The 19,462-nt window shown below is 50.9% G+C and overlaps 6 protein-coding genes across 6 annotated transcripts; 1 reads left to right on the forward strand and 5 right to left on the reverse strand.

Annotated features, from left to right (window-relative positions):
• Positions 1–684: 684 nt before the first annotated feature.
• On the reverse strand, positions 685–1,392 carry KD926_005413 (E2 SUMO-conjugating protein UBC9; the record flags this gene model as incomplete). The annotated part of the gene is made up of 2 exons (XM_053098636.1): positions 685–938; positions 1,194–1,392. The coding sequence occupies 2 exons, from the start codon at positions 1,390–1,392 to the stop codon at positions 685–687; spliced, it is 453 nt and encodes a 150-aa protein (XP_052957539.1).
• Positions 1,393–2,795: 1,403 nt separating this feature from the next.
• On the reverse strand, positions 2,796–4,542 carry KD926_005414 (putative G-patch DNA repair protein (Drt111); the record flags this gene model as incomplete). Its single annotated transcript, XM_053098637.1, has 5 exons — positions 2,796–2,891; positions 2,958–3,050; positions 3,109–3,779; positions 3,852–4,268; positions 4,356–4,542. The coding sequence occupies 5 exons, from the start codon at positions 4,540–4,542 to the stop codon at positions 2,796–2,798; spliced, it is 1,464 nt and encodes a 487-aa protein (XP_052957540.1).
• A 501-nt stretch (positions 4,543–5,043) lies between these two features.
• KD926_005415 (acyl--CoA ligase) lies at positions 5,044–6,801 on the forward strand (the record flags this gene model as incomplete). Its single annotated transcript, XM_053098638.1, has 3 exons — positions 5,044–5,595; positions 5,671–6,627; positions 6,706–6,801. The coding sequence occupies 3 exons, from the start codon at positions 5,044–5,046 to the stop codon at positions 6,799–6,801; spliced, it is 1,605 nt and encodes a 534-aa protein (XP_052957541.1).
• Positions 6,802–6,897: 96 nt separating this feature from the next.
• KD926_005416 (uncharacterized protein) lies at positions 6,898–7,673 on the reverse strand (the record flags this gene model as incomplete). The annotated part of the gene is made up of 4 exons (XM_053098639.1): positions 6,898–6,927; positions 7,113–7,276; positions 7,452–7,507; positions 7,597–7,673. The coding sequence occupies 4 exons, from the start codon at positions 7,671–7,673 to the stop codon at positions 6,898–6,900; spliced, it is 327 nt and encodes a 108-aa protein (XP_052957542.1).
• Positions 7,674–8,634: 961 nt separating this feature from the next.
• KD926_005417 (ANP1/MMN9/VAN1 family protein) lies at positions 8,635–10,233 on the reverse strand (the record flags this gene model as incomplete). The annotated part of the gene is made up of 5 exons (XM_053098640.1): positions 8,635–8,801; positions 8,871–9,086; positions 9,150–9,197; positions 9,287–9,915; positions 10,061–10,233. The coding sequence occupies 5 exons, from the start codon at positions 10,231–10,233 to the stop codon at positions 8,635–8,637; spliced, it is 1,233 nt and encodes a 410-aa protein (XP_052957543.1).
• Positions 10,234–12,073: 1,840 nt separating this feature from the next.
• On the reverse strand, positions 12,074–13,135 carry KD926_005418 (putative HLH DNA binding domain protein; the record flags this gene model as incomplete). The annotated part of the gene is made up of 1 exon (XM_053098641.1): positions 12,074–13,135. One exon carries the CDS (start codon positions 13,133–13,135, stop codon positions 12,074–12,076), a length of 1,062 nt encoding a protein of 353 aa, XP_052957544.1.
• Positions 13,136–19,462: the final 6,327 nt, after the last annotated feature.

Consider the following 19,462-nt stretch of genomic DNA (forward strand, 5'->3'; position numbering starts at 1 on the left):
AGCAGCGAGGGAAATTCTGGTTTAAATTGTTCGGCGGGGCGGGAATCGAGGGGCGATTTCGGCCACAAATCTTTCGACTGACTCACCGATAAGATAACCGCTCCCGGCAAGTCCCCTGTCCCCACTGTGAATGCACCCATGCTTTGCGATCCCTTCGCTCAATTGCTTGTAAACCACCAGTTACAATTGGCCGTCACTCTTCTGCGCTACTTCCGGCATGCACTGCGGTCTACTTACGACCAACTTGTGTACGAACCCAAGGAAATGGAAGAACCCTAATGAAACCAAAACCAATCATAGTCTTCAACGCCTGGCTCATCCACCCATTTCAGTTCATTATAAACTCCTTGCTCGCTAGAAGAAAATAAAATAAAAAAGATGTTCCATCGCCACGACTTGCGATATGCGGCTTGATTCTCAATGACGGCAGTGCCCCAGGAGTGAGTGTCTTGCGCGCAATCCACCCAAGCATCACCGCTCGCAGGTTCCCGATATCAACCCGAGTTTCCACCGATCTCGACACAGATTTAGGAGGTAAAGAGCAAAATGCAATGTGACAATCTAACGGAAGATGGTGAAGAAAATGAAGAAGGAAAAAAGGACAAGGACATAAGAGAGGATATCATGGAACAGAAAAGGAAAAAGAAAGCTAGCGCATGTCCATTAATTTCCCGGCTCCTTCTCTCAATGCCCAGGGTTCTCCTTCACGATCTGCTTCACTTTGCTTTCATACGCCGCCCGGTCCCGTCTGAACATGTTGTAGGCTTCGGCCTGCGCCGGCGATTCGGGGTTGGGGTCGTTGAGGAGCTCTTGAATACCGATCAAAATTTGCTTGATCGTGATGGCGGGTCTCCAGGCCTCTTCCTCGTTGAGAATCGAAAGACAGACAGTGCCGGAGGGATAGACGTTAGGGTGAAAAAGTGGAGGGTTGAATTTGCCTAATTGCGATAGCGCAAATGGACACGGTCAGTTTTCTTTCTCCCAGACAGGCGCAACGTAGGTAAAAAGAAAAAAAAGCAAGGAAGCGGAGTATGTGCTCTGCCTGAATTTTGCAGGCCATGACATAGGGCTCAGCAAGACGTACATTTCGGAGGTTTGGTGGGATACTCTGTAAGAAGAAACAGTAGGATTAGTCTCAAGTTCCAATCATAGCACCACCCAGTACACCACCGGAAAAAGAGGCAAGAACTCACCATCGGGGAAAATGACATCCAGCTTGAACATTCCACCCTCCCAGATCGTATCCTTCTTTCCCGGAATACCGCACTCCCATTTTTTCAAGTCCAGAACACCCTGGGCGTTGCGGTTGGGTTTCGCATAGAAGCCAAAAGGATGGTCACGGCGCCATTGCTTCCTGTGCGGGGTCGAAAGTTCGCGATTAGCGGCTACCATCAGGTCGGAAGTTGGAGATGATGCGACAGGCCATGGCGCGAGGCTGCTACGTACCTCTCCTCAGTCAAGCGGTTTTGGCAGAGTGACATTTTCGCTGGGCTCTTAGCTTTCCTTTGCGACGGAGCGATTTGAGATCGTATGAGTAAAGAAAGATCCAAGTGTGGTCTTGAAGAGGTACAGTAGTATGCCAATGAAAGGAGATGGAAGTTTCGGGAGGCAGATGCAAGTAGCGAAAAGAAAAGATGAAGAAGAGGGCAGTCAAGGAAAGAATACTATCTAGTGAATACAAGAGAAAGAAAAGCGCAAGCAGTTCGTGACGGCACAAGAAGGAAGATGGCAGAGGAAGTGAAAGGCTGCCCGGATGTACAGCGGGTTGGATGCGCCACGGCCAATCACGGGCGGGCCAGTCACCTGACCAGCTCCCGGTCACCTGCAGTTATAAACTAGCGTTACTAACTATGAATGGAACTATGAAATATGAACAGCTTATGGCGTCTGCCTCACTTTGTTTGCTGTCCCCAGGTCTTTGTGTAATACCACAAAGGAATCAATAGGAGCCACACCTCTGATGATGCGGCGATCTATCGAATAAAGACTCGTGGACAACAACAGGGCAAATCCCAGGACAGGGCTTCCTTGTGGGTGTTGGGCATCTTTGGGAGCCCATTGCCCTACCTTTGTACAAGTAGACTGAGGCGATCATGTCCCCCCAATATAAAGGCCAAGAGAACCGACCATGTCATACATGCCCCATCTTTCATATCTTATGTGATATTTCCCTTGTCCTACCACGCCTTTTTATTACGTCCATTATCATAAATACCATTCTCTCCTCCTGGTTCATGTAGGACGGCATAATACGATCAGAGATTTGCTGCAATGTGCCATGCAATTATCTGGTATCATGCTATCTGTTCCCACACTACCCGATGCTATAATTCGCGCATTGCATGTCAGAGTATCCTCCGAACGGGTTATAGCTGTTCTGGACTCAGAATGTGCGAAATTCCCATGATCGGCCTGTGTCGCGAGTGCAAGAGTCACAGGTCTCAAAAGAAGAAGTTATTTGCCCTGATGGCAGACGGGCGATCTTCCACAACTACAAGCATACACGAAAGAAGCCCAACCGGCTCCCCGATCGAGAATGATGCGCCAGTCCTCCGCTGTACAAATCGTACTGCGGGCGAGGAGATGGATCTTTTTAATAGAATTACCTTTTGACGATTGGGATTCATTCCCTGGACTTTCTTCTTTCATGCTTTTCTGGGAGGGACGCAAATATTTGGGAGAAACCGATAACCCTTGACGAGATTTTGAGAATATGTTCGGCCAACATTGTCATGAAACAATGCCATCGGTTTCATTGATCAGTTCCATGATATTCATTTCTATGCTATGGTCGGTCATTCATAGATTCCCTGCTCGAATTTCTGCGAGTCAAAAAATCGAACGTTGATGGCGTTGCCGTTGAATATTCGTCCTTCGAGAGCATTCACAGCCTGGCCAGCCCACTTGTCAGTAACAGTAACAGAAACACAATATCACTGCAATGTCTGATAACTCACTCGTAAAGCCGATAGCTGGTTGGTGAATTTTACAAACACCGGCACGGGAGGACCCGAGCTGCGAGAAATGTAGACTCGTTCCACATTGCCGTACTAAGGCCAGTTAGATCCAAGAAACGCTGCATGAAAGGACTGAGTAAAGATATCTTACCTTCTCTGAGCATTCTTCTCCGATTTCCCGCATCAGACCGCCCCCCTGGTTGTCCTCCAGCTCGGCCTCGAGGTCCATGCCATCGAGCATGCCCTTCATAATGATGACGTCGCTCATGGGGCCGAACTTGCCCTCGTCTTCCTTCTTCCTCGCGCCGCCGATGATCTTGCCCCTGCCAGCAGGTGTAGCAAAGCCACCACCCTCCGAATCCGGTCGCTTCTTCTGCTTTTCGACCTTGACTTGCAACGGATTGACCATGCCGGAGCCCGTTGCGCCCAATCCAGAGCCCTTTGTCCAGCCATATTTGGCCAGTAGTCGTTCGGCGAATCCTTGCTGTCCCGGCCGAAGTGATCGCTGACCGTTCCCCTCGGCTTCGTCTTCTACCGGTTGCTCCTTCGCAAACACTTCCTCGAGCTCCGCCTCCGAGGCAGGAATGTCTTTCGGAGGGGGAGGCAGGGTGTATCGGACCGGCGCACGGGATATCGTCGCCGAGGCCGGCTGGAGCGCATCCAAGGACCGAGTCGGAGGGGCAGGTTCTGCCGTTGTCTGAGGGCCGGCAGGTGGAGGGGGAATGGAATGAACGGAGACGGGGGGTTCCATCGGTGGTAGAGGAGGTGGGAGGTCGTTGAGATTCGGAGGTGGCGCAAAGTTACTCGGAGGGGCGAATTGCCCTATACAATATCAGCCTTCGACACATTCTCTCTCGCTCAAACAGAGGCAAGGCATAATCAGTATAAACGCACGGTTCATCGGCCTGTCATAATCATCATCACTCAGCGAATCCCGACTCGGCGATCGCGCCATGCGATGTGCATAGAGACGATCCTTCCATTCCCGCACCTCGGATACCTGCTCGTCGCTGTGTTTGTATTCCTCGTAGTTATTGGGGCGTGACGGATCGTAGATATCGTCCCAGTTCTGCATCATCTCCTGGGCATCTCGGTTCTTCTTGCGCTTTTTGCGCCCGCCGCGTTGTCGCTTCGGGCCGGCATAGAATCCATTCACATCGTCGTCCTCGGTCGCGGCCCAGTCTGCTAGAGATGTTTTGACCGAGGCGTTCGACGCAGCAGGGAGCTGCGAGGTCTTGGGTAGATTCGGTTTCGGTTTGGGTTTCTGCGCGGAGAGCTGAGGTCTTTTGGTCGGTTGGAATCGGAGAGAGGCTGATATCAGAGTCGAGGACGGACACAAGTGAGCAAATCAACGTTGTGAAAGGAGGGTTGCCATCTGAAGGAGGACGGAGTATCTACCAGAGTTCAACTGCTGTTGCTTTTTGGCTGTCGATTCATCCGACGGCGCTTCGCCCTCGGCTTGCTTGAAGACCACGGGGGCCCGCGAGATCGTACCGGGAGACGCAGAGTCGGCGGAGGGGTCCAGGAGGTTAGCGTATAGAGATAGCATGCCCCCTGGTTTTGAGGGGGTCGAGTCGGACGTCATGGCTGCATAGACGAGGATGTCAATGAGATCTACTCCGTGATCTCCGTGAACACTACTCCGTAGTAGTAAGGAACAAGAGTTGGGTTTGGGCTGTTTGTCGAGTTTGATGGGTTTGCCGTCACCCGCTGACTCAGCCCTCGGGGAGCTCCACCGTCCACCGCCAAAACGGACGCCAAGTGGGCTCGCTCCGTCCTGGCGTAATTACGTGCATTCGCTCGTGGAAAGACGGAAGCTCAGTCCCCTGGGTCTCTGCTCTCTCCGCGGAGGACTCCGGAGTCACTGCTGCAAATGGATAAAAATGATTGATTAAGTGAGTCGGTGTCAAACCAACAATCCGGTAGCCTGACTTTTGAAACTCCTCTCTTCTCCTGCTTCTTAAATGTAGTTTCTTCTACTCAAATACAATATACCATTATTTACTTCGGATTGCTTCTACTTCTGCTACTCTACTACTGCTTCTCCTCCATTGTTGATCCCTGCCAGCCAAGACAGACCCCCATAATGACAGTCGCCACTACTTTGGCTCGGTCGTTCTCGTCCGACAGCAACGACGTCGCCATCCTGGTTCCCAAGACCCCCAAGACTCCCGCCCCCCTGTCGATTTCCTACTCTCAGCTGCATGCCCAGGTCGCCAATTTCCAGGCCAAGCTGGCTAACCTGGGAGTTACCCACGGTGGTGCAGTGTCACTGGCTCTCGTCAACTCTTACGAGTTCATCGTCGCCTTCCTAGCGGCGTCATGGCAGCGCGCCATCGCCGCTCCGCTCAACCCCGCCTATAAGCAGGAGGAGTTTGAGTTCTACATCGACGATCTCAGCTCGACCCTGGTGCTGATTCCCCGGGGGTCGTTTGTGCAGAATGGTCCGGCCGTCCGGGCGGCGAGGAAATACAATGCGGCGATCGCCGAGTGCTACTGGGATGGTGCGGAAATCGTTCTAGATGTCAAGGAGCAAGGGAAGCTGGCTGGCAATCGAGGTGTCGGGGTCCACGATGCGCAGCCCGATGACGTTGCTCTCGTGTTGCATACCAGTGGAACGACTGGCAGGCCCAAGGCCGTACGTTTCCTCCATACAGTCCGCTTACCTACTACCAGGATGACGCTGATCGACGCAGGTTCCGCTCACCCATAGGAATCTCACTACCACGATGAGTCCGTGACTTCCCTCGATCCTGTCGCCGTACCGTTCCTGATAAGCTCAACTAACCACAATGTAGAAAATATCCGCGATACGTACCAATTGACGCCGCAAGATCGCACCTACCTGGTGATGCCGCTGTTCCACGTCCACGGTCTCTTGGCAGCCTTCCTGGCGCCTCTCTACGCCGGGGGATCGGTGATTGTGCCGGAAACGTTCTCCGCCTCGCACTTCTGGTCGGACTTTGTCACCTACCAGGCCAACTGGTACACGGCCGTGCCCACCATCCACCAAGTCCTCCTCAAGACCCCCTTGCCCAACCCCATCCCCCAGATCCGCTTCATCCGCTCCTGCTCCTCCCCACTATCCCCAAAGACGTTCCAGGATCTGGAACGAACGTTCAACGCCCCGGTCCTGGAAGCGTACGCCATGACCGAGGCCGCCCATCAGATGACCAGTAACCCGCTTCCCCCGGGCAAGCGACAACCTGGTAGTGTCGGGATCGGCCAGGGCGTGGAGATCAAGATCCTCGACCAGGCGGGCAAAGAGGTGCCGCAGGGCAACGAGGCCGAGATCTGCGTGCGCGGCGAAAACGTCACCAAGGGATACCTGAACAACCCGGCGGCCAACCAATCATCCTTCACGCCAAATGGGTTCTTCCGCACGGGCGACCAGGGCAAGCTGGATGCGGACGGCTACGTGATCATCACTGGACGTATCAAGGAACTTATCAACAAGGGCGGCGAGAAGATCAGCCCTATCGAGCTGGACAACACCCTCCTGCATCATCTCCAGGTGGCAGAGGCCGTGTGTTTCGCCATCCCGGATGAGGGCCATTACGGAGAAGACATTGGGGCGGCCGTGGTGCTGAAGGGTCGCGACGTCGCGACAGAAGAGGAGCTGAAGGCCTGGGTGGAGAGTAAATTGGCCAAATTCAAAACTCCGAAGAAGGTCAGTCTATCTCATTGCAATACTCAGGCCTCAAGACACGAGGCTTTACAGGCTCTCGAAAGCTAATCCGCATTCCAGGTCTGGATTGTAGCGCAGATCCCCAAGACCGCCACGGGCAAGATCCAACGACGCAAAGTAGCAGAGACGATGTTGACGCCAAAGGCGAAACTATAGACAAGGGCTGAGAAATGGCATTGCATGCATGGTACGAGTATGCTATAGAGAATACCTATATGTATACTACCTAGAATATCCCCAAAGCACAGACCCTTACAGCCCAACCCGAACGGCGGATTTGAACTATATCATATCAAATATCAGCATCAGGGTCCTCTCTAGAGCTCTCTACTTCTTCCTCTCCAATCTCCAATAGTAACCAAAGTAAATTCAAACCCAAGTAATAGAACTAGCCCCACGAACCCCAGAACGCAAATCAAAGAGCAACACGAACTGAAACCAAAAAGGGGAAGAAGAAGAGAACATACCGGAATAATCTGCGCATTCTCAACATCCCACACGCCGGAGACGGTATAGATATCCTTCTTCATCAACTCGATGGCGGCCTCCTTGCTCTCGGCCAGATACATGATCGCACTGCCCTTGAAGGAAGGGGTTTGGCCTTCCGTGGGGTGCGAGTCGAACATGGCTCCTTTGGGGATTGATTAGTCTTGTTGTAGGTAGCTAGGTAGTAAAACAAAAGAGGATAAAAAGGTGGAGAGAAGAAATATGAAATGTATGCATAACAGATCAAAAACAAAGACAAAAACCACAAAGATGAAAGTAGTATGCGGCAAGAAAAGAAAAGGAAGTGAAGATAAACATACCACCCAAAACAGCCTGTCCGGCCTCGACGAGCGGTTTAATACCCTCAAGATGTTGTCTTCACAGTCCATAAAGTACCATTGATCAGTTGATAAGTCCTCTCTGGGTAATTATTCCAAATTGCACTGCAAAGACCTAGATACTCACGGGCGAACTTCTAGGCGTTTCGCCAAGGTCCCCGGTTTGTCGGGAATGATGCAAAGGAATTCGTTCAGAGGAGCCATTATGTATTGATCTTGGAGATCGTTAAAAAGAACTCTTGTTACCAAGGAGGCACTAAGGAGGTAGCAGTGAGGAGTTTGAGGAATAGCTGAAGGTGGATGGAGATGAGGGGTGGATGATTCGGGTGGGGTTGCAAGTTGTTTGGCCTCAGGCAGTCAAGCACAATCGGATATCAATGGAATATCAATGCATTTTACAAATTCTCAATACTCCGGCCTCGCTGCAGCCAGCCTAACCCGGTACCATCAATCAGTCAATCAGTCAATCAATCATAACAGCCCGACAAATTGTAGCCTATATATGTATGTACATGGACGCCAAGCACCATATGCCTATTTCCTCACGTTCGGCATCAATCCGGTCTGTTTCTGAACAACTGCTCCGAGGACGTTGTCCAACATGGTATTTTTGTGAACCACGCAAGATGAGACGCATCATGCAGATCACCTTTCCGCCGACAGAGGTATCTTGCCTCCAGACCTGACGAAGGGGAACATCGGAAGCTGTCCAAGAACACGACCCAAGCCCGCAGGGCCTCCCAACGCAAGATCATGGCACAGTCCCAGTCATGACAAGAGCTCAAATCAACCCTCCCATCCCCTCTCTCTCTATGAGCCTCAATACCGCTGAACGTCACTGTTCTCCGTAGCGCCAACAAGAGTGAAAAAAAAAAGATGAAAAATAGAAAAAAAGATAAAAAAGAGGCGGACAATCCTCAACACGCGACAAGAAGTTAAAAGGAATAATTACCGGAATCATGAGATTCCGTCTCAAGCGTCCGTGGAAGAAAATGTGACAGAAAACTTTGAAAACACGAAGAAGGCAGAAATGACAGCGAAGGGAAGACTCCATGCAATGTAACCGCCCCAGTCACGGCGTCGGATATACACGGTAACGGGTATTTAGTGGTAGAATAACAGATAGACAAAGTGAAACTGACGCCCCTCATTCGAGGTGTCAGATCTAGTATGCTTTCCGGTTTCCGAGGTTGCCAGGTTTCTCATCGGTATCGATATGCCACACGACGTAATTCGGCAGGCCGATTACTTGGTATCCTGCGCGCTTGGCCATCTTGGCAAATCCCTCGGTCTCGGCCTGGTTCTCAAAGGCGTACGCGGGGAAGTTGATTCCTGAGCCATCATTAGCGCCATGCTCCTTCATAATCCCCATGAAACAAGGATTAAAGAGTTATAACATACCTGAGCGATGGACGTCGGCCTTGACAAGAATGTTAACTCCACCAATGCCATCCAGCTCAATCTCCTCATCCTTGTCATTTCTCCAGTCACCCATGCCGACCATGTACTTTCGACCGGTGTCGTACTCCTTGTAGCCCTCGGCCAAGACGGTATCGGGGTCCAGGGTTTGGCGGAGACGGCGTCCCTTGTCGGATTCAATCCAGGAGTTGTAGTCGACTGTGCGCGGTCAGTAAACTATCCAGGTCGGTGGTCGGGTCAAATTTCATTTTGGTTACTTACAGCGGCCCTCGATGTCAACCTCATCGCGATACCGATGGAACCAAATGTCTACAAAAACAGTTAGCGTACGCCTCGGGGGTCAACGCGACAAACGCATGGAAATCCAAAAATAAATAATAAATAAAAAATAAACATACTCGGAACAAGGATATCACGGTCATGTGCCACGAAGTCTTCGATGATAGAGTCCGGGCTATCCGTGATATCGACATCTCTCCAGTACACCCAGGAATGCTCCGGCTTCATGGCCGAATATAGCAGGTAGTTGCGGGCGCGACCAATAGCCTTACGGCGCGGTCCCTGGGCGGCGAACGAGTGACGATCCTCGACGCTCATCTCGACGTCGGCGCCAAAGTCCTTCTTCACGATGGTCGCGCTGTGGAAGGCAACCTTATCGGCTTGCTCCTGAATCCGGTTCAGTTCCGACACCAGAATTTCCAGGGTGTTATCCTTGCAGTCGCCGACGAGGAAGCCCAGATCGATGAGATGGTGAGGGTACGTGATCTTGTAGAGCAATTCGAAGTACTTGTCCAGATAGTGAGCCGCATCTCTCAACGGCGTCAGGATAAGAACGCGTTCGTTGTTGGCGACCGCCTGGGGACTCGAGTTGATTCCGTTCAGTTCGACCTGGTTGATGGTGCTCGAGTTGACTTCGTAGGGTTTGTGGTGATTCAGGAGCACGGGCGACTGAGCATGGCTGTTCCATTCGACCATTTCGTTCAAGGACATTTCCATAGGGGATTTAGGAGGACCGTAGCAGTAGAAACTAGAAGGCGCCGCGAGTCAGTCAGATTCAATCGCCCTCGCTTTCCCCAGGATTGCGAATCGGACGGGCTCGCGACCGAGCGGTCGGAATGAAACGTGTCCCGGGGCCTGGGAGAGGAAGAAAAAAGAAAAAATGAAGAGATTACCTTTGCATTTCCGAAGCCGACCTGCTAATCCCACGCCAGAACAGAATCATCAAGCCAGTCAGGGCAACCGACACGAGAAAGCGAGTCCTCGTCACCAGGAAAAGAACGGCCCTCCATGGAGGCAATCGAGCCTTAGCCGACTTCCACGTCACACCACCCTTGGGGAGAAGCATCCTCGCGAGAAGGGAATGAAAAGAGGGATGAAGAGACGAAGTGGATGGACCGGATTATCGACGGATGACAAGCTGTCGACGCCCGTGATAGGCGACGATCGCGGGAAAGATTGGGGGTGGACGAGCAGGAATCGATCAGAAAACGGTCGTTAAAAAGTCACCCTGCGAGCGGAAGCACACGACTCGGAAGTCGAGGGGGGGCAAGACGGGGCCGGAGGGGGAGAGATTAAGGAGCGACCGTCGACAAGGCCAGGCAGTGGCGTTTGGATTCCGGTGCCAAAGAGCCTCGAGGCGATAGAAAGTGGACGATCCGGATGGCGGAGAGGAGGCGAAAGGAGGTCGATTAATGCGATTATGGAGAAGGGGAAAATCCGCGATCGCCGGGAAGGTCGAAAAAGGGTTTGGTTTGGCTTTTAAAAAAAAAAAAAAGAAAAAAGAAAAAAAAAAGAGGTTGACTGGCGGGACGCGGCAGGGGAATCAACAACCACCAAAAGGAAATTAAACCAAATTCAATTCAACATAAAACGAATGGACTGGCAATCGAGGGCAACGAGGGCACCAAAAAGAAAGAAAAAGACCAGAGAAAAGAAGAAGAGGGAAGGCGAGACAGCGAAAGAGCGAACGAGCGAGAGAAAGAGGGCAGCAGCGACGAGGCTCGAACGAGATTCGTCGGTTGGGCCCGTTGCTTTTTATAGCACGTCGCAATCCCGTTTCCCTACGATTGCGGCCAGGAACAACGATGGGATACACGTCTGATATCTACGAGAGAGCTTCTTGGTTGATGCTCAGAATTGCTATCTTGCGACCGTCCACAATCCATATAACTACTAGTATCTTCCCTTTACCCCGTGGGAAAACCGAACCATGTCGTGTCAAACTCGGTGGACATCCATCGCGCCTGGACCAGTCCGAGGCGGATTCGCTCCTTCTTGGCACCCGCAATAGGGGCTTTTGTTGCCTTTAGCCTACGGAGTCCGGAGTAGTTCTAGCCCTTGATATGGAGTTTATAGGATACAGAGTGTAGTTAGAAGATAGTATCAATAGGAAATGAAATTCATTTGCATGACTCTCCATATTTCGGTCCTCCTTGCTCGTCGAAACACCACTCACTCCCGTTCTATAATTCCCACAAGTATTGCCTCAGAACACCGATAATTCACCAACAGTCGCTTGGTCCCAGAAACTCCCACAGAACGCGTACAGGCAATCGCAATAAAGTCAGACAGGCAAATTCAATTAAAAAAACCCCCCCCCGAAATCAGCCGTGTATGTATGTGTGTTTGTTAATAGACAGGCAGTTTATATATATGGATGACCGCTCATGAGAGGATCACAATAGGAAGACCGCCAGCTGTAGTGGCTTTGCTTCCCAATATCAACAGCGAAAGGATAATTATGTATGAAAAAGGAGATTCACAAAAAGGAAATGAAAAAAAGGAAACAAGGAAACAAGAGATAACCAACCCATAAATGCCCCGACCCGACTTTTTTGGTTTTTGGATGTACACCACGTCACGCCTTCTCCAGGTTCGCCTAAAATACAGTGGAAACGAATGAAGCGAGAGAGATCGAGCCAGTGGTAGAATGCCACTGCTCGATGACTCGATGAGACAGGGGGAGTTGTGTGAGATTGCCCCCTGTCTCCCCAAAATAAGTCAAGAATTGATGATACAACGCACACGCTATGCCAGAAAGGACGGTTGAACATAAACCCCAAAAAAGAACAACGGAAAAGTAAAAGAGCATTGGCTCCAGATCCAGAAGATCCCCAGTCTATGTGTTATGCAAAAGAAATTCCTGGCGGGATGCTCCCGACCAGACGCGCCAGTTCAGGACCCCCTCAGGGCGAAGGAATCACGGACTGACGACGGGAATGAGGCACCGAATAGGCCGGCACAAAAACCGGTGACGAGGGCCCCGTCATGGGAGGAGTGTGGCTGATCATATGGTGACTGTAGGGTTGCGAAGTCACCGTGGGGAAGGGCTCCAGCCGCGATGCCTCCGTTCCGGGAGCACCGATCTCATCGCAAAAGACTCGCAGACCGGGCAGCATGTGGCGAGGCCTGTTGTCGGGAAGCGGTGCCAGCGACTGGGGGGTTGAATGCTCCGTCTTGGGTGAGCGGAACATGTGCTCGTAGGACTTCAGCTGGATCTCAAGGGCTTGGTTGCGCTCCTCGAGCATCTGGTTCTCCTGCTTCATCGCCTTCATCTGCTGCTGAGCCAGCTGGTTCTGCTCCTGGAGGTTGGATACTAACTGCTGAAGCTGCATGCAGCGGAGCTGCGGTTGGAGTTTCTCGGCCAGCTGTCGGGGCATCTCGTTCTCCTGGCGAATGAGGTGGATGATGACCAGCAGCATGAAGTCGATGAGGTAGATGGCTCCCTGCACGATGTGCTCCTTGGATTCCGGCAGGCTCTTGGCCGGGTTCCATCCGGCGCGCTCAAGGAACCAGCTATGGATGCGGCTGTCCAACTCCCGGTGAAGGTGGCTCAGGTTCTTTCGTCGGTTGCCCTCCGCAATGCGATGCTTCTCCCGCTGATCGTCGGATTCCCCGGAGATCATGCTTCCCTTTCGCTTGCGACCGCACAGCTGCTGCAATGGGGGCTTCCGGCTGATCTCCTTCGGGGCGATCAGGCTCATCAGATCGGATGCGGTGAGTTCCTGGGGCCATTCAAAGGCCTTCTGCGGCTGCTGCGACTCGGGCCACGTGCTGTCGGCGGAGTTGGCCGGCGACGGAGGCGTCACGATGTGTTCGGCAGCAGGCCATGGCGAAGATTTGACCACAAACGAGTCCTGGGAGCCCTGGGGACTATGGGCCAGTGCGGTCGAGTCAAAAGGGTTGAAGGGCCCCCGAGGCAGGGGATCCACGCGGGGGAGCGGCGGTAGCCGGCGGTCTTCTGTCATCTCTGCAGCCGCAGAGGTGCTCGAAGATAGGGACCGAACACCGCTATTGGCAAGAAAAAGAGACACCTGTCAGCTATGCATTGCATGGGAGAGATGGGAGGTAAGGATGTAAAGCGGGAAACTCACGGAAGAGAGCAACGCTGAGAGATCTCTGAGACAGGACCCATGTTTTCAATCATTATGGTCCTTGTTTGAGAATGGCACTGGACGATAGGCCGCGAGTAAAATGAGAGAGGGGTTTGGATATGTATGTCTTAAATTGCGTATGTGCTTAGGTGGAGGATGGATATGTATGTACGAAGTGGATGTCTGAGACGGATATCAAGAGAGGTATATGTAGGAGAGATCCAGGGAGGCGGTTGAGTCCAGACACGACGAGTGATATAATGATGATGACAATAAAAGGCAGAGAAAAAGAATCGATGTATAATAATAGATTAGAGGAATTATAATAATAGGATGCAAAGTCAGGAGTCAGCGACAATATACAATCAAGGGAGGTTGCTATGGCGAGAAACAATAAAGGGAGGAGAGGATCGAATTCAGATTGAGAGAATCACGAGGTGCAGAAAAGATGAAGAACACAGGCTTGCTTCCCCAGGGATACGGTGCGATCCGCTGCATGTTTTATATCTCGAATGCAGAAAGGTGAACGAGGGGCTTGTTCGGGGATGGGCATGGCGACGGAGGCAGAGAGGGGGGGGAGAGGAACTAGAGTGGCGCTCAGACTCGATGAACTGCAGCAATCTATCGATACTAGAATCTGATGGGCACTAGACAAGACGGATAGTCGACCGGACGAGAAAGTACCGACCCAGCAGGATGTATCAACCCAGCAGATCTGCGACAACCTCAACCGGGAAAGTTGGATGCAAATTAGGGTTGGCGATGACATACAGATCGATTTTCAACCATGCTATTATTATGACGGTCTTTCACATTATTCTTCTTCCTGTTTTCCTTTCTTTTCTTTTCAATCTATTTAAATTTATTTTAATCATTATTATTCTCATTTTCGAAATTCCATTTTCCCCTACCCTACCCTTCCTTACCTTGCCTGCACGTCTGGATGTAATGTAGCTGTACTCTGTAAACCGGACCCTCCGCCTTCTGCAACCCACCCCAGTAGTGTAGGCCCCTCTTGTCCTCAAAATCCGGCTTTTGCTTTGTCTGTCGGACGTTAACTTTGGTCCTTCTAGCCCCCCTTCTCCCGTCATGGACACCTTTGCCCTTCCCAAGGGGGTAAGGTAGAGAGAGGGGAGGCGAGTCCAGAAGGACGCGGGGAACCATAAAGAAGATTCCGGCAGAGTTCGACGAGCAGTGGAGTGTACGTTCGAAAACACTCATTCTTTCTGTCGTTCTCGCGCTCTCTATCACTCACCGAGCCCTGTCCAGATCGACGAATCAACGTGCTCTGATCGCGATAGACAAACCGGTCTGGACGGGGGAGGGATCCAAGACCCTTGATTTGTCACCGCTGCAGCGGGTTTTCGATCTACACGGGTCCAAAGGCAAGTAAAATAGTCAGTAAGTCAGGTAACTAGGTAACTAGGTAACTAGCCAGGTAAGTCCTGACGATGGGGGGGGGGGGGGGAGTGAATAATACACGCAGAGGGAAGAAGTGGGCAGAAAATGGAGTATATTCGGTTCCCCTTGCATCGAAGCCATCAATAGTGTCGTCGAGCCAATGATCGTGGACCATTTCGACCGAGTTTCCACTTTCTACCTGGTTTCCTTTTTATTTTATTTCTTATTTTATATATTATTTATTCTTTCTCGATCGTTTGTTCTATTTAATATTTAATGTTTCTCTCGTTTCGTTCCTAATCCCTCGACCAGGTGGAAAGTACCTGTGTATGTGTGTGTGTACTTCTCTTCCCTGCCCTTCCTGTATAGGCCTAGACCCAACCGGCCTGCTGCTTGTCTTCTCCCCGAAAATAGCGCCCCCGGGGGCGTCCCCAGAGCTCCAGAACGTTTCCATTGTCCTGAACAAGCGCGATCTCCTTTGTGTTTCTGGATTCGCCATGCCTTGTGGCTTGTTGCGGAACTGCGCTCCGGCGCTTAACTAACCAGGTGGCCAGCCTAGAGGCTTTTTTTTCCCCGGGGAAATAGAACAAAAATGAGGAAGCAGTGAGAAGGGATCGTAGAGTGAGGCAAATGTATTTTCCCCAGATGAGACAGAAAGAGAGCATACTACCGTATGTGTACAATTGTATCCCCCCAAGCCCTCAGGAACATCATGCGTGCAGCTACTATAAAGTTAGACGAAGCAGACATGAAAGTTAGTGTGTCTTCAGATGGTCAATAGCATGGCGAACTAGCCATCACGAGAGAGAAGGAACCAAAGAACCTGGAAACCCCTACGTACTCACCAGAATAAGTTGCAGTAGTAACCCGCCCAGTGAAACGACGGATCTGTTCTACGAGAGAGGGCAGAAGTACGATTGTGAAAATAAATAAAATATGGGAAATAAAAACCAAACCGGAAAGCCGTGAAGGATGCAAGAGAACCCATCTGAGTAGATAGTTAGTAGTATACGGAGTACTATACATAAACATCCGACGCACAGGAAGCTCCCCGAGGGCAGATCATCACTCCGCAGATGATCTGAGCCCAATAGCACGAAGCAAGGACTTTGCCTTGATGACAAAAGTACCTGAGACAACTCCTGCGAGGAGGCAGCAGTAGAGGAGTAACGGGCACCAATTACGACGGGTGGGCTTACTATGCACGGAGTAGCTACTGGAAGGACCGCGAAGTGGAAGATCACTCTATCAATCGGCACCATGCTGATCGGATCCTAAATATCCTGGCCCATGGCGTACATACAAACCGGATGGAACCGAACCCGCACAGAATCAATTTAATTACAAAAGGAAATAATCAATTCGGGGGTCACATCTGGAACAAGGGAGGGTCCAAACGCGGAGCCGAAAAAAATAAAATAAAATAAAAAAGACCTTCGTTCTTGATCGCCACAGCCCCGAGGGGACTGGAGAGGATAGACCGATAGAGAGGGGGGCAAGGGACCCATCGAACTGGGTCACCGGGAGATCCCAGTGACCAGGGTTTGACGGCTGTCAGACCCAGTCGTCGTTAGTTCTGGATTTTTCCAGTTCAGGCTATTCCGTTTCGCCCAGGCGAGTTAATTTGGTCGTGACCAACTGACCCGGTCAGGAATGATTTGGAATCATCTGGGGAGTGACATCTCCAACGGACGAATTCGGGCATCTCCGCTCGAAACGATCGGAGGGAGGAGCCTAGGAGGAGAGGAGAATGTATTGGAGAAAAAGGAAGAAAAATGGCGTTTGAGGCTGATACGCAGACCTGCATCGATGATAATAATGGCATGGCAAATCGCCACGATGACGCCGTCGACTGTGGTGGTGCTACCTGGATCTCCAGCCCTTACTACGCGGGGACGGGCCAACAGAAGCCGTATACGTCATGATCCAGAGGAAGGGACAGAAAAGAAGAAAAAGAAAAAGGGCAACAGGGAGGGAAAAGGAGAGAGACGCGGAACCAACGAACCAAAGGGCAACAATAGTGATGTGTAACTTAACTGCTACGCCTCAGGACGGGGGTGGTGGGTTGCATGGCAGGCGGATAAGATCTGTCATATTCGTGGCCTCCGGATCTATAAGATTTGAAGACGAGTTTATGAAGAATCCAATGGATCTCATGGCCGTAGGTTCCTTCTCAGCCAGCCCCACGTTGACCCTTCCGGCCACCAGCCCTTGGGAAATGAGAACCAGTCCAATAATATTCGTCATCGAGCACCTGATTCAATTCCCGGATCTACGTCTGGCCCTAACCTTTTTCTATTATCCCCTTCTCTGTATTAGTCTGGACAGAAAGTCATGGCGAAAGGGGGGGAATGTCTCTATGATGGTAGATGTTGTGATTGACTTAGGGCAAATCTTACCCGATCGGGAAACTGACACTTCCTCGGCCATCGCTAAGGATGCCTTAGTCTTAACAGCCAACAGTTGACACTTGACAGTAGTCCGTCCGTTGAATCTGCGATATCCCAGCAAATCCTAGCTTAGTCCCGGACTCCCAATCGCCTAGACGCTAGGCAGGGAGACGGTTAGGAGTGGAGGCTCTTAATATAGCACGTACATAAGCGGATGAGTTGGCAGTCCCTTTCATCCATCGACGTCTCCACCCTGCCAGATCCAGAGCATGAAACAAATCCGACAAGAAACCCTGTTTGAATTCCTGGGAGAAGGAGCTCAACATGTGGCACGTAGAGGCGCAACCCAGGCACGAACCTTTTTTTGGGATTCTGGTCATGAACATGATCACGATTTCCTTTTCCCTTTCTCTGGGACCTACATGGGGGAAGAAAATTTAAAAAAGTATGTTATTGTTATGGTTAAACTCAGAGCTTGTGCGGTTACATCGCTCATCATACCCCATAGAAGACACAACCTTTGTTACGTGCCGAATTGGTGATACGAGAGTCAATGGAGGGATAGAACGACCTTCCCAAACTAGATATCACCCACTGCAGATGAAACTCACGGGGAAAGGTCATGAAGGAACCCGAGTGAGCAGCAGGTACTGGGAGCTAGGTAGTATAGCCTTGTCCACATTTCTGTTGACTAGCCCAGTCCAGTCGAAAATGTCCGAACGGCCTGTGAGTCGACGAGTTTCTGATAATTTCCGATATATGGTGGTCTCGAATCATCCATGGGCTTCCCAGTTGAATGATCGATTCTGGGAATGCCGAATCAAGGGCCACGACTCGAGGGGAAATGGTATGAACCTTAATGGGGAACTATAGCAGGGGCTTCCTTTCCCTTGGGAGGAGGTCAAAGTCATTCTTTCCTTCCGGTTTATTTGGGGTTGGTGGTCCTCGGATCCCATCCACACCAGCGGTTCCTGACCGGTTGAGTTTATTAAGTTGATTGTGGTGACATGGCAGGGAGTAAGTTTTTTTAGTTCGATAGATGTATAGAATGATCGGGACGGCGTGATCGTGATATGACATTGTGTCTGATGCTCCCATCAAAATCGAATCCCTCGTAAATTCCTCGTAAATACCATCATCTGAGCACTTGGAGACCTCCCCAGAAGAATTGGTAAAAAAAACAAAAAAAATAAAAAAATAAAAAATAAAAAACACAAAACAATAAAGGCACCCTCAACTGACCTCAACCGCCCCGAAATGATATATCAGAATCCCCACCCCGGCGAACGACGACCCTAAACCCAATCCATGTCAATGCGTTGTCCATCCGCGGCTTTTTGTTCGACCTGTCCATCCATCCTTTTTATTTTGTTTTTTCTACCGGGTTTTTTCTCCTCCCCCCTCCAACGCACATACTCATGCATAAGCGTATACATATTAGCCCACCTGCATCCTACATGCATTTCCCGCGAAGACAAAACACTGGACGGTGGATTCCTCCCCCTCTTTCTTTCCTCTTTTCCAAGACGGCAAGACGACCAAATAAAAGAATAGACAGGGATTCCCTGCGTGCACGCTAGGTCCACGCATGCAAGATCTCCATAACCTGTATCAAACTACTTCCTGTATCTCTGTATGTATATACTATATGTCGGATGTCGGGGGCCGGCGATACGCCCGGCGAGGTCGTCGTCAACGCCCCCGTTCGGGGAAAGAATGGCAAGAAGTCTGCAGGGAAGAAAAGAAAAAACCAAAATGAATGGACTCGGGTGATCCAAAAGCTGCGTTTGGGATCTTTGGAACTCGTGCGATGTTTCAGGTTGCGTCGTTTCCTTTCTGGTGGTCCATTGGAAGGGGGAGTCTCTCTCTCTCTCTCTGTGTCTTTCTTTCTTTCTAGGGTGGAGGTTGAGGTACGCCTTCGACAGTCCACTTTCCTTTCCTCCCTCCTCTTCTCCTCTTGCTCTCTCCTCTTCCTCCCTCTCTAGCAAGGGTATGCAGATAGGAAGTACAGTACATGCATTACATCTAGATTCACTGGACAGAGAGACTCCCCTCGTTCTTCTCCGTCTATCACTTCGGCGACCCCGTCGACCGGATTAGAATCCTCTCATGCGATCGAAGAATCCATCCATCCTCATCCCCATCTTGCCACTGGACCAAGTTCTGGACCTTGGAGAAGGACAGGGGAAAAGCACCAGGTGGTCAATCCTCGGTTCTGATCGTGATCGGGATTCTGATACAGCCCAATTCCCGTTTACTTTTCTTTGCTTTTTCTTCTTTCTTTTTTTCGGTCTTGTCTCCTCTTTTCTTTTTCTCTTTCTCCGCTCATGGCGTAGACACTAGAGACTAAGTACGCGGGATGAGCTAAGCCAGCAAGTACCGACGAAGCCCTAACGGACGAAACCTGAGG

The sequence above is a fragment of the Aspergillus affinis genome (assembly GCF_023601865.1).
Source record: "Aspergillus affinis strain CMG 70 chromosome Unknown NODE_26_length_314309_cov_85_634089, whole genome shotgun sequence".
In the NCBI taxonomy this organism is placed as follows: domain Eukaryota; kingdom Fungi; phylum Ascomycota; class Eurotiomycetes; order Eurotiales; family Aspergillaceae; genus Aspergillus; species Aspergillus affinis.